Here is a 14,860-nt window from a genome sequence, read left to right on the forward strand (position 1 = left end):
AGTGTGGGCAGCAGATGTTTTGTAATTTCTAAATGGGGAAGCATTTCAATATATAAGTTAAAATGATAATTATGATTAGTGGACATTCTAGGTATTCTATTATAACACATAACTTATTAAATAATACATACAAAATTAAACAGAATTATTTGTAATACATCCAACAATGCCTTAAGTTACCTTCAAAGTGCAACTAGCATTTAAAACCCAATGCAATTGGTCAGTGCCACCGCACAAATCCGTGGAATCAGATGTGTCAGGATTGGGGATTGAACAAATTAAATTCCATTGGCTTTCAAGACTGCAAATACCGAGCAGCAGGCTACTTTGTGTCACTTTTGGCAAGCGGCTAGAGGAAAAGAAAGTCCGGGCTCAGAAGAGCACTCACAACTCGCAGCACAAAATGCGATTCCCAGTGGTGAGCTTCGATTCGGCATCAGCAAATTGGCTCAATTTTTGTGGCAAGGCCTTTTGGTTTCTTATTTTTTTCAGTTTGGTGGCTGCTGATTTGCTTGTCGGAAAATATCAACGCATTGTCAGCGAGCCGAACTTGACAACTGGCAACATGCAACTTGCAACACTGCAACACTGCAACTTGCAACTGGCAACATTGCAGCACTGCCACATTGCAATTGTAACGCGATCAGCATGAGTAGCTGGCAGCCAGTGACAGCGGCTTAATTGCTGTCTGCAATTATGATAGCTGCCGGTGAAATTGTAGAAGTCCCCCCAGCCTCACTTTCCAGCTTCTCAGCTTCTCCCACAGCATTTTACGATACTTTTTTCTATCTAACTATTTTTTTAGTGATTTCTGACTCCATTTGGCATCATCGGGCCTGTGGGATTTTCATTGTTTTTGCCAGATCAACTCCCGGTTGACAAAAATAGTAACGTGCAGGCAGGCGCTGCCTTTTATTGCCATTTGTTTTGGCCCGTTCGCCGTTTGACGTTGACAAAAAAACGTCATTTGCAAATTGGGCAAAGACAACTTTCTCTAGGCAGCTGCGCCGCCGCATTTGCAGACTCCCAGTCGCAGTCGCATTTTCATTCGCCAAGTGACAGAGCCCCATTGCATAAAGCCATATAGATAAACCGAAGGCAAGTCGTCGCCCACATTCATTAACAGCATTCGCATAATTGGCCAAAGCAGATACTTTTTGCGGGTTCATCGAACCAGTCAGAAAAAAAAAATCAAATACCAAAAACTATGGCCAAAAAACAATCCCTGGGCGCAGCAGCGGCAGCCTTACGTCTCAATTTCCCATCGCCACTCTGTCAATATCTATAATTAAAATCATTTGAGAACACACGCAAACTGTGCGCCCGACTTATCAGATTTTCGAATGGCAGAAAGGCATATTTATACACGTTGTCATGCTGAAAGCTTGATTGATGCATTAAGCTTACTTAGCCACAGTCGATGTTGACGAGCGCCAATTAATGGCTGCTTAAACGGGAAAACTCAGCCGGCCAGCTTGGCCATGTAAAATTATGGAAAATCTGCGCAAAAGCCGGCGCTAATTGAGGCAGGAAGCGCGTCGGGAAAACGAGTTGCCATCGCCTGTCATGGATTCGCCTCGCTTCGGTTCGTTTCGGTGCGTCTTAAATGGGTCAGGCGGTGATTACCGCCTCCACTAACGCATTTCATAACTACACTTGGAAAGCATATATATCTATTAATGTATTCAAACAGTAGATGCTAACAACTCAGATAAATCTTTGATTTATATGCCAGGCAACTGGGTAATTATTTCATAAATTGTTTTTGGGAATTACCGACATTACAATGGGCTGTTTGTAAATAATCCTGAAAAATATTTAAAGAGGTATTTAGGAATACAATATGAAAAATTCTTTACTAATAAAATACTACAGCCAGTTTTCTCGACCTCATCTTCAATTGAAAACGTAATAAACCTAGAAAACGTAAGGGAAGTTACTTTAAGCTCAACATATAAACGAGAAAAGGGTTCTATAAAGTTGGATTTTTTACTAGACCTGTTTATATCGAATTCCAGTTACATTTGTATTAAATAAAATTTAACATTTGGAATATGAATTTTTAAGTTTTGACGTTTTTAAATGTTTGATCTCTTTCATATTGCATTTTTATAATATTTTGTAATATGTCATGTGGTGTTTTTGGAACTTCATATTTACCCTTACTAATCTGCATTTTTTCCCTAAGTGCAGTCAAATTAAGCCTGGGGCCACGCCAACAACAAGCGTCTTAGCCGTCTTAGCGTGTAACGGCAATTTCCAGCCAAAACGCTGCACTATTTGTCATAATAAATGTGCACAAAGGAGACGTTGCCCCCAACTCTTTGCCTCTTTGGCTCGAAAGAAAGCTTTTGGCCTGCGTGGGCAGCGCTGTGACACATTTTGTCATCATTAGGCACAGTTGCCGGCTAATAATTTCAATTTAGCCAAAAAATTAGTTGCATTTGGCAGGGGGAGACGGGGGGAAAGTGTGTAAAAAGGCGTTAATAACCGCGGTGTAAGGCCATAAGCCGACAGCCCACGCCGGTCAGGAAAAAACTAAGCCAAACTAGGTTTTTCGGCCTGAGTGCCCCAAAGAAAGGGGCGATGGGGGCGTGGCCGGGCACTCGATGGGTGTTGAGGTGATGACACTGATTATAAAATGCAGCATATGGCGAATGGCGTGCTGCATTTACTGCCATAAAGCCATCCCAGTTGATCAGCGGCGATAAAAGCCGCCTTGCTCTGATTTGGTGCGGTAAAAAACGCAGTTAAATCGCTGGCGTTTTGTGCGCGATTTGTGGGTGCTTCGTTTGGCAGAAATGGCGCAAAAGGCACTTTAGTCGCGAAGTTTATACATTTTCCAGAGCCTAGCACTTGCAGTGGAGAAATTTTATTTCGTGTGCATTTAGAGAGAACCCTAATGGCAAAAATAAATGTCACATAAACTAGAGGTAACGTCTTGCTCTGAATATTGCACTATTAAAAACGCCATAAAGTTGGAGTCGATTTGTGAGAACATCAGTTGATTGAGATAAAAGAAAGCCTATTAATCTTGGGTGGTAAAAATCTTAAGAGGATATAGCAATAATGCATTTCGTTTTACGAAAAAATGCATCTTAAGATAGGGTTTTCTACAGTTTGTAAATTATTATCTTTCTCAGCTTGAAATAAATGTGTATTATTAAGGTCAACTTATTTTTATTGATTTTTTTTCAGTACTAAATATTTTTTTTCATATTTCTTCCTGATCAATCTACAACTTAATTGAAATAATCCCATTTTGACCAAAAGAATGGATTGTAAACGAAACGCTCAAGAAAAGTGCGTGCGTGCGTTTATGTTTCCGCCATGAGCGGCTAATAAACATAATAATAACAACAAAATCCAGCGGCTATGAGGAAAATTCATGCGAAACAGTTGTAAAAAAGACAAAACGGGGGAATGGAAAAGGCGATGAGGAAAAAATAAAAGAAAACTAAAGCCCCGGCCGTTGACGTTGCCGTCATTGTTGATGTGTATGTGTAATATTGCGCTTTCCGGTACAGAAACATAAAATTTTATGTACACGACCGCCGACGACAGGCCAAACGACATCTAAAGCCAAAGCTAAAGCGGAAAGTCGGGCGTGCAACGCGGCGTATGCGTTACATATTACGGCAGTATGTGAGTTTGCCTTAACACATTTTTCTGTCACGCAAAATAATCATTTGCAAAATCACGCCGTGTTGACAGCTGGCGAGGGGTCGGGGTTCGGGGTGCTGAATGAAAGACTGGCTCTAGGCAATTGTGTGATTACATGGAGAAAAAATTCCAAGGATCCATGGGAAATTGAAGATTTTGATAAGAATTACAACACTAAAAAAATATTTTGAAATGAGTCCCATGTTCTGAAACACTTGAAACTAGAAGTTCTACACAATTCAGGAAAAAGTAGACACATTAAAAATATTAATATGCAAAATATTTCTATGTAAGCTATAATTTCTAAATCATTTGGCAACAGGTTATCTGTTTTGTAACTGGTTCTAATAATTCATAAAAGTCTTTGGCTTTATAAATTTCTTCTTTCACTTTAAAATTGTTTTATTTTTCTGTTCTTCTGCAAAAACCTTATAAGCTATGTTTTTCCCTGTGCATTTCTGTGTGCGTTTTCTTGATGGGGACAGAAATTGTCGGTTATTATCATGTGAAAATGCCTGAAATTGAATAATGTCATTCGGCAGACAAGAGGCAAGTGGAGCGCCCAGTCCCCTCACTCCACCACCCCAAAAAGTGTCGCCTATCTAATGCGAAAATTGCGCAACCTGGGAGCGAAGGCAGCTCTGCATTTCCCAGAGCGGCACTGGCTGACTAACAAAAACACTCACCTTGACACGCTCCAAGTAATCCTGCAGAGCTCCGTACGGATCCTCGCCATCGACGTCCAGCAAATCGAGGCTGTGGGCCAGGTCCAGACTGTCCAGTGCGGCCAATTCGGACTCGGCCTTATCGGCAAATTGCAGCTTATGATGATGATGCCCCTGAACGGGCGTCGCCTGGCTCAAGAATTTCTTATCAGCTGTCATGCTGCTGCTGGCAGGAGTTGCTCCTGTTGCTGCTCCCGTTGCCGATGTTGCTCCTGTCGCCGCGGCAGCAGCAACATTGCTTCCGTATTGGCGAGTTCGCGGCATGGTTGCACAACCGGTGCTAAAAACGCTCGGAGCTGAAACGGCAGATGTGGTTTCAGATGAAGTTGGCCGAGAAAGACCATCAACGTCTCCGCTGGCCGGCACATCACTTAATCCCGATTTGTGGCGCGTCGTGTCAGCGGCGATAGCTGAAGTGCTGCCAGTGCTGCCAGCGTTGCCTGTGCTGCCCGTGCTGCCAGTGCTCCCAGTGCTGCCAGTGCTGCCTGCGTTGCCGTTGCTAATTGCACTTTTCACATCCTCGCCCGTCATGTTGTTTTGATTTGTATTACTATTGCACTGCATTTTAGTTAACTTCTTGACTTTGTCATGTTGCCGCGTCGCCGGTTGCTGTGGCTCTGTAAGTGAAAAAAAAAAAGATTATAAGCTTGGTTAATCTCGGCAATATTTCTGCACATACAGCTGTCATTGTGTGGCTGGCGCACCCTGAACACAATTTCCCAATGAAAACCGAAAACCCCTCTGCGCAGACCCATATGGCCTAAGCCGAATACGCGAAAATTTCTGCGCTAATCGCCGCGAATTGTCCACCAAATGTGTGCCATTTAAATTGTCATAAATTTTGCAATGTGCCCCGCACATGTGTGTGGACTTAACTCCATTTTTATTTGGCATATGTGTTTGCCTGCGCGAATGTTTTAATTAATTTCGTACGGGCGCAAAAAAATTGCCGGCAATTATTTACATACTTGAATTTATTGCTCACACCACGCTCAACCATTTCCCGAGTGGTTTGCATTATTTATCTTCAGTGGGGTTCTATTATGGAGCTGGAGAGTCACGCCTTTAAATTTATGTAGCCGCTAAACTCGAAAATGGGTCATCGCAATCAGCTTGATATTTGTACTGTATATGGCCAGCCATGACTAATTTTTGGTTTATTTATTAAATGTCAAGGAAACAGAACACCTTAAGATCCTTTCCCTGGAATAGAAAATATATATTATCCAAACCCAAATCTTTTCCCAGTCATAGAGCGCTTCCTAAGCTATCTAGCCCACATAAATGTTAATAAATTCCCAGCGAATCGAATTGAAATTCGCATAGGGGCTAAGGTTATGTGAACTTTTGTCAAACGGAAGAACCCAGCCAAACCGGCCGGCATCCGTCTATACCTATTTATATATTTATTTTTTCTGTCTTTTATGGGTAAGTGAAACGGTTAAAGAGCGCTTGTGCCTGTTGCTGTTGCTGATTTTATGGGTTTGATTTGATTTTTGTTTTTATTGCGCATGCGTGCGTTCGATTGAGTTTTTTGATTAAAATGTCGCCGCCACCGTCGCCGCGACTTGGCGACAGCCGTACAGCAGTACCAAAAATAACAGAAATACAAAAAATAAAGCCAACAGGGGTCTCTGGGTCTCTGTGAGTGACTCCACTTCTGCTGGTCAAAAAGAGCCTGGCATTTAAGAATTCTGAATCGCATGCGTTACACAACGGCCCGTGGCGAGCTCGTAAATCAGCGGCTGCAAACGAGAGTCAGTCAGCGGACAGGGACAGTTGGCCACATTTTATGGGGGTCTCTCTGCCAATTGATCGTTTTGGGCCGATTGGCAGGCCGCCAGTTCAGGCCGATACGAGGTTCAGCGAAAAACCAGGCCCACACTCGGCTGCACTTTTCTTCTCCTTCATTTTTTTCTTTTTTTTTTGTATTTTATTTCTGCATTTCAATTGTGCAACGCTAACGGTACTCCCGGCCCATAAGGACGGCTCTTTACCGCCGTGTGGGTGACGAGTTCATGGGAGGTCTTCCCCAATTTCGATTGCAATTGCCGTTCACAAAGACTTTTTGGAGACATCCATTTTAACTAAATATATCAAAGTACTTTAAAAAAATATTTGTATATATCTTAACCTTTTTCTATTGAAATGATGTTTAAATTCCTCTTGATTCTGATATTTATTTGAATACATTTTTTATCATATGTTATATCTTCTAAAAAAAATATTTTTAAAATTGTTCTAAATTATTTGAAATATTTTAACCATTTCTATTTAAATTGGGATCAAATTCTTAGGGCCATTGGAAGTAAAATAAAATAAAATTCTTGTCTAAAACTTAAATTCTAATCAGGTTCCTTACAATAAAGAATAGATTATTTCTAAATACCCTAATGAAACAAGCGCGTGTACTTAAGTCTTGTATAACATCATTTCCCGTTAACCTACAAGTTATTCTTAACATAGCCTTCATTTGTCTTTCTAATTAGCAGTTTAAAAAGAGGATATTGACAATGTACATTGTACATATGCCGGCCAGAAATAAAATTCGCAACCATTGTTCTATTTGATGACTTGGTCATAAATTCCTTTTTTTTGGGAACTCGGAACCGTGTACTCGTTCGCTTTTTGTGGCTCTGCAAACACGGACAAAGAGCTCGAAAACAAAACATTTGTACGCATTTAGCTTATTTGCTTATTTACCTATTTACTTGAAATAAAACTGTTTGCCGGGGTGTGCCCGCTAAATGGCCACCGTCCATTCATTGATGGGCGTGTGTGTGGATTTTTATTTTACTTTGCGGCTGCTGATTGATTCGCTGGCTGAGGTCACTTCAACGTGATTAATTGCCGATGGTTGATTGTCGATGTCGATTGTCGATTGGCCCAAAGGGGGAGCGGTTTTTGCGGAGGTGTCACTCGGTGCCTAATTGAAAACAATGCAAAAGTACAAGCCAGATGCTTGTGAAACACACTCGCGGAGAGACCACTGGACTGGTCAATATTTGCCTGCAGTGTGTGCAGTTTGTGCAGTTGTCTTCCCCTCGACAGGGACCTACCTCAATGCATCTCGACTGGCCGACTGGCGCAGAATGAGTAAATAAATAAAATGAAATAAGCACAGCAGAAGCTGTCAGCCCGGCAAAAATGCACCAGCGAGCACTCGGACACTTGGACACGCGATTAGCGGGCGATGAGCAAGAAGCGACTACAGCTCCAAACCCAAACCCCACCTCACCAGAACCGAGAATCCACAATCCACAATCCAGAGTCCAGAATACAGAATCCAGATGCGAACGACTCTGAACTGACGTGTGTCGGGTTGGGACAACGTCTTCGTCATGCCGATCAGCACAGATCACAGGCGCCCTCAGACGCCGCCGGTCTGCGGATTATTCTCTGGATCCATGGGTCCATACCCTTTCTGGAGGGTTTTCACCATTAGAAAATCTCAAGAAAGATATTTTATCTTGGGGCATATTCATGAGATATACCTACTTTAAGCATATGATTTATTCAATATTTTTTGTAGAATCATGAAAATATCGATAATCATCTATAATTCTTTATATTTTAAAATAAGAATATCATGATAAGGTATCATTGAAATGATTAAAACTTGATTACCTCCTATTTCAGAAAGTTCTTAAAACACTGTATACACTGGAACTGTTAACCCTGTTTTTATGATATCTTAAGATCATCCTAAAAGGGTATTACAATTTTCGGTACCCCACTTAAAAAATCGACTAAGGGCAGGGCTTGGAGTTGGGAGCCTGGGGCCCGGGTCTTTGGGAACGACTGGCTCTGGCGGCTTTCAAGCCTCATTTGCCTATCAAAATGATATAATACGCACTCATGACGTCGATTGCCGTATGTACGTGTTTCCTGTTGCGCCTTTTGTCGCTGTCGTTGCTTTTTATACCTTTTTATATTTTATTTAGACTTTTCGTGTGCAAAACTGCAGGCAATGGGGCGTGGCCAAAATCAAATGGAGTGCACTTTACGGCTGGTGACAAAAAGTTGACCGGGGAGTGTTTTCTTTCTGCGTTTTTTTTTGGGCCGCCTGCAAGTGCGTTTTCGAGCTGCACCCAAACGGCAATCGTTCGACTTTTACGACTTTCCCAATTGCCTGTCCTATGCAGACGCATTTATAATAAAAGTTTTTGTGCATTATTAATACCCGCAATCACAGTGATGGTAGACAGTCTGTAATGCCGCCTTAAGTGGCTTTTTATTAAACATTGCGGCATTTAATTGATTTGTAATAGATTCCACTTCGACTCTTTATATTAAATGCCAAAGGTGTGTGCCCATGTGAGTGTGTCATGTTAACGGAAATCCAAAGGCTCCATGTCATGCATAATTCATGCAGTTTTTACAGTCGGAACAATATAAAGAAAAAGTATCGAAAAAAGTTATGCACACGCCCTAAGCAGCTGCTTGGATTTTCTATAAATTTCCCTTACATGTCAATATTTTTTGTGCTGTTTAGCAGGTATTTTAATAATGCATTTAATTGCCTCTAATTGGTTTTACTGAATTTTGCAAGTAATTGGATGTGATTCAGATGCTTAAGATTCGTTCTGTGGAATGTAATTCAGTTTTCTGGCATTTATTTCTTATCGCTGGCATCGACAAACACGTATGTATATCTCGTGAGCATTTAAAAACAGGAAATGACGAGGATCTGAGCTGGCTCTCTGTTCTCGTTGACCTTCGTTGACTTTGCTGCCCCGAAGGGATCAATAAAGCACTTAAAATACTTGTAAAAAAATAAAATAAATCTGTGCTATCCACAAATCACTTTTAATTTAGGAAATATTTAAGAACTGGTCTGGTATTTACATTACTTTATAGAACAGAACCCAAGTGCTCCCCTATATATATTTTTATGTCAGTAGTCAATAACTGTAAACTTAATATGCTTCATATATTTTATAGCCCCTTTAGCTCATTTTATGATCTCACATTTTCAACTTCCCCCTGAAGAACCCTGCTACGGATCAATTAATAACAATAACTGCGGCTATTAACTAGTTTAATGAGTGTGAGCCTAGCCCAGTCCGATATTTCCCACAATGCCTAGATGTGTGTATGTGCAACATTTCCGCCCCGGCGACATTGCAACTTGGTTGCCAAAGCTGATTAAGCGGGCGTACTGAACTGAACTAAAGAAACTTACCATTTCCTGCCGCAAAGGCGGCGATGCGCTCCCTAACCGAACGTCTGGGCTCGTCATGGGCTCCGATGTTGCTGATGTTGCTGCTGTTGCCGTTGCTGTTGCAGCTGTTTGGCAGCAACACATGTGCTGCCGCTGTTGCCGTTGAGTCATGGCTAGGACTCCGCTTCACCATTGTTGTTTTGATCACAGTCTTAAGGCGGCTGGGCGTGGTCGGACGGGCTGCAATGCGGGGCTTAGGTGTTGCTGGTGTGTCTGGTGTTGCTGCTGTCGCTGTTGCCGCCGTTGCCGTTGCCGTTGCTGTTTCTGTTTCTGTTGCTGTCGTAATTGTCATTTTATTCTGCGACGACTTCGGTGAATCAATTTTCGAGTCGCTGTTGCTATTCGTTTGGGGCTCGGCGGTGTCGGGTAATTTACAATAATTACAGTGCGGCTTGTTGTTGTTGTCGTAGCTTAGTGTATTTTCCTTATTGCTATGTTGCTGTTGCTGTTGCTGTTGCAATTGTTGGTGTTGCTGTTGCTGTTGCAAGCTATTGCTTAGTCTTTGGGTTGGTTGTCGTTGCTGCTGCTGCTGCTGCTGCTGGTGTTGCTGTTGCTCATTGCCACTTGGCGGGCTCTTTGTGACAGCGCAAGTTTTAGTTGCTGCACCCAAAAAAAATATTGAAAGTTGAGGTTTAATAAGTGGTGTTTTAAAAATATACAAACGTAAAACAATATTGATAACAAAGAAATTAAAAAAATATTTCAATTTTTTTTTTAAAATACCAGAACTAACCTGCTGCTGTTGCTGTTGCTGCTGTTGCTGCTGCTGCTGTTGCTACTTTTTTGCTGCTGCTGCTGCCTTTGTTGTCCTGCCGCCATTGTTCGGCCAGATTTCGTTGATTCATTAATATCAGCGCCACATTTCCGTCGTCTCTCGGAGCAGCGGCGGTATCATTGGCATCATCGGCTTCTGCTTTATCGCCGCCACAGTCGTAGTCGCAATCGTCGTAATCGTTGTGGCAATCTTGGCGTCGCCGCGGCACATCATCAATATAGCTGAAATCGCTATCGACCAATATATTTCTGGCATGCAGCGTGTTGACCGTCGACTTGTTGCTGCTGTTGTTGCTGTTGCTCTTGGCCTGCTTGAGATTGTAGCGCCTTCGCTGCGGGCAGCAGCAGAACTTCACGATGGATCGATGGAGCGCTGGCGGCGATGTTGGCGATAAGGTCGGCCGATTCGGCGTCGCCGGCGTAGCAATGTCAGCCCATTTCTCGATCAATGCCAGCTCGCGAGCATTGGACATTGTCGTATAGCCATGCAGGGTGATTCTGGAAGGAAGTAAGGGAAAAGTTAAGATTTGTTAAAATTGATCATAGTAATATATTACTATTAATAGGAGTAAGAAGTTATAAGTGTACCGCCTAGAAAATCGATTGGAATCAGCACTTACAGAATACAATCAAGTTTTGTTGTATGTAATTTTAAGATCATCCAATCATCTAAAGATAAAGTACAGGGTTTAAGATTTTTACTTTTAAAACCACTATATCCTATGTATAATTGGCAAACCTTCTTCAGAACTTTCCTTATCACTCTGTTAAACTTGATATACATGGATAAATGAAACCTTCAATAAAAACAACTGCTTTTCAGTGAGACACCTGAATTCAAACAATGAACGCTGCGATTCTGCAAGTGAATCGAAAAGGAAACCATAAATTAATTACACACAAAAGCAAAAATCAATTAACCACATTTCTCATCGCGTCTCGGCTTTTCACCAAAACGTTTCCTCATTCCTGCCGCGGAATGGAGTGGATTGTAGCTGGAGCTCCGTTGAAAGCCGATTCGCTGCGCACATCAAACTGTGGACTGGGACTCTTGGCCAGCGGACTCGACGCCATCTGTGCGTCATGGCAGCAGGAGCCACATCCACATCCATATCCATATACCCGGCTAACAGCAAAAGCAAAGCCAAAGCCACAACGTGTTTTAATTGCCAGCCGCTTTTTGCGCAACACTTTCCACGGGCACCACTTCTAAGTGACCGCCAAAATGTTGAGCTGCTGTTTTGCCGGCAGAAAGCCGGCTGTCGATGCATGATTAACTGCCCGTGCAACCTGCAAGTTGCAAACTGCAAACTGCAAACTGCATTTAATTGCATTCGCCGCATTCGCGATATTTGGCCGCAGGGCAGCTCGACAGCAGGTAGCCGAAATCTTGCAGATCTCACAGATCCCAGGGTTCCCGAATGCCGTTTGCCGCCCACCGAAGTGCAGCTAGCCACTCGCTGATTAATTTGTTGTGGCAGCCAGCACACAGGAAAAAATGATCTTAGAAAGTATCTAAATACTTATAGATACTATATTATGTTCTAAAGAAACCTGAGAAAGATACTAAGTAAAATATTTTTAAGGAAAGAGCAGGAAACCCTAAATTGTATTAATTCTTTGGATTAACAATATAGATGTGGATTAAAAAAAGAATTTTTATACTCGTAACCAATTATATTTTTGGAATATTTAAAGCCCCATAAATTTTAGAAATTAAATTTAGAAACATACAGAATTACTAATACAGCCTTTTGAACTAATAGATGAATTTTCCTCTAAGCTTTTTTTATAATTCTTAGTGCAGTAAAGAAATACGACTTTTTTAAAAATAAAATAGATTTATTTTTTCTTTCCGTGAGCCTTGCGAAAAAGGCATTTGCATTTGCGCCGGTTGCGAACTCGACTAACTGCTACCTTATTGGCCGGCGGTGTTGACCTTTTGCTTTGGCCCCGGCTAAAAGCTTTTCGCCGTGAAAGTTTGCCTCGGAAATTCCTTTCCTTTCACCACATTGCCGCAAAAGCATCGCCTCTTTGAAGGGGGCGTGGCCGGGCCTGTCAAGCGATTGACAAATTAATTTCAATTGTCTAATGCACACACATGCCGCTTATCTTTCACTTTATCTATTGTTGCCGCCGAGTGAAAATAAATTAACAATAAATAATTTTAATTATTTCATGAAGATGTCAAATTACACACGCCCTCGCCAAAAAGCCAGGCTCTCCAGTTCGTTTTTTCTATGTTTTTTTTTTTTCATTTTTAAGCCTGGGACCGCAGCTTCGACTTGATCTTTGCCACTTACGGACGGCTTTTGTGGCGGCTTGTGGCACAGCTGCGCGCTCTTTGTATTTATGATTATTTTCCATTTTATTTTATTTATTAAATCTGTGTGTTTGCCAAAGCCCCGGGCCGCGGGCACTTTTCGGGCAGCTCTAATAGGATTTGTTGCCAAATCGTAGGAGCTGACGTCCGACGTCAGACAATTAAGCCCCCAAAAAGGCCAGGCCCCTTGTTAAATTTCTCCCCCCATTCAGCCCTATTTTTTGGATGTCAGAGGAAGATAAGATCATTTATTAAATATTAATAACTTTTCCTTTTTAGATTTTCTTATCTAAATATCTAATTTATTTCTAAAAACACCTATACTTTTTTCAGGTTCATTAATTTAATGGAAAGTACAACAGAAGAAGCTGCCAGCAGCAGTGCTACCAACGATTTGTCATATATTTCTAGGCCATCAAATCAGTGGGATGTGTTGCATTGGGAGTATGTTATACAGTCTGAAGATCAGGTGTACTATATATTGACTGAGAAATACCCTTCACCTTCTCCCAAAGATACTCAAAGTAAGGAAACTACGTTGTGACATTCGGATTAGACAGATAGCCCATTGATCCCCATTTTTGGAGCTCCCTTATCTCCCAGCTAATATACCCCAGCTGCAGTAATCCGCGGCTTGTGTGTATAAAAAACGATCGTAAAACCACGAACGACATCGGAAAACATAAATTTAAAATATGCCACAGCGATGACTCTGGCTGCTGCCCCCTTTTTTCCCATCTGCGTAATAAATCCGAGTGCCGTATGGATATAAACCATGCTTTATTTGTGTTATTGTGATTTATGGGCCTGCACATGCCGTGCTCTTTTGGAGTATGAAATTAATATTGAAAAGCTACTAAATCCAGACTTACGCATAAATTAAAAGTTAAGTAGGTAGGCTGCTCCGCCCGACTATTTTTGTAATCCACAACAAAGAATGAAAAAACAGCTCACAATATCGAAACAAAACAGCCAACATTTCTCGGCTTCTGGGGCGATTTTCTCGCATGTTTGACTCGTGATTTATGGGTTTCAACAGCCAGCGAATAAACACAACATTTTTGCACATTTGCATTGCAGTTTCAATGCATTTGACATCGTAAATATTTGCCAATGCATTAACTCTCCCCACGAGATATATGTATATAAATAAAACCATATGCGCATGCGCGGCACGTAGTTGGTTCGATTGGCGATTTATTTATGAAGTCTAGACCCCTGATTTGGCGTACTTATAATTAGCATTCGTATAAAGCCAAATCGAGCTATATATAGGTAGTGCCGCATAACGGTAGACCGAGTTCTATGAACTGGCTATATGGCCGTATATATATTGACCGCTGGCGACTGGCAGCTTAGCTAATTGAGGCCCGGCCGAGGCTTAATGTCAGCCAGTCCGTCACTTTAGCTGGGGCCACTGAGCCGGCTGGCAATCGATCAATCAGCCAATCAATAAGTCAATCATATGCACGGGCAATCGGCAGAGTGCATACAAATTGCCGCAATTGTCTCTGCCATGGCTGCTCATAAGTGCATTACCATCCCATCCAGGGATTGATGGAGTGGGAAAGTTTCGCTTTTCGTCGCCGATCGCTGTGAAATAACATATTCGATGGATTTAAATACGCATTCGTTTTGATGCCCAGATCGGAGGAAAGTTTTCGGCCCAGGGCCAGGCAATCAAGGCGACATTAGCGCTCTGCCGATGGCTTTTCCAGCCGAAGATAGAGATGCACTGGGAGAAACTGCATATTGTATTAAAGGAGACATCTTAAAGATTTTAATATTCGAAAAAAAAAACATTTTTAAAATATAAATGGAGTATCAAATAAATAATAATTGGAAACAATCAGCAAAGACCTAAATGAAAAATATTTGAAAAATTAAATAAAGACGATGTATGATATGATATAGCTTAAGATCTTTCGAAAATTATCTTGAAAAGGTGGTTTGTTTTTGCTTAAAGATTAGAAATAAGTAATATTAATAGTAATATTGTTTTTTTCGTTGTGCATCCTATGCAAGACCTAAAGCCAAAGCTAGTGCCAACCGGTCAGCCCGATTGCCTCGTACGATGTCTATTAATGTTGCCCATTAACCTTTTAACCCCTGATTGCCGGGCTGCAGTGCGTGGTAATGACTCTCTTTCTC

General features: G+C 41.7%; 2 protein-coding genes across 2 annotated transcripts in view; one reads left to right on the top strand and one right to left on the bottom strand.

The window, feature by feature from the left end:
* Positions 1-14,860, bottom strand: part of cv-c (crossveinless c) — a 95,328-nt gene that overhangs the window by 33,772 nt on the left and 46,696 nt on the right. The window contains exons 4-6 of the mRNA XM_065867144.2: positions 10,346-10,884; positions 9,574-10,212; positions 4,350-5,005 (exon numbers count right to left, since the gene is read on the bottom strand). Of these exons, the coding sequence (XP_065723216.2) occupies positions 4,350-5,005; positions 9,574-10,212; positions 10,346-10,859 (1,809 nt within the window). The 5' untranslated portion in view covers positions 10,860-10,884. The remainder of the gene's footprint in view (positions 1-4,349; positions 5,006-9,573; positions 10,213-10,345; positions 10,885-14,860) is intronic.
* Positions 1-14,860, top strand: part of His4r (Histone H4 replacement) — a 267,260-nt gene that overhangs the window by 26,880 nt on the left and 225,520 nt on the right. The window lies entirely within an intron of this gene.

The sequence above is a fragment of the Drosophila suzukii genome, chromosome 3 (genome assembly GCF_043229965.1).
Source record: "Drosophila suzukii chromosome 3, CBGP_Dsuzu_IsoJpt1.0, whole genome shotgun sequence".
NCBI classification, from domain to species: Eukaryota; Metazoa; Arthropoda; class Insecta; order Diptera; family Drosophilidae; genus Drosophila; species Drosophila suzukii.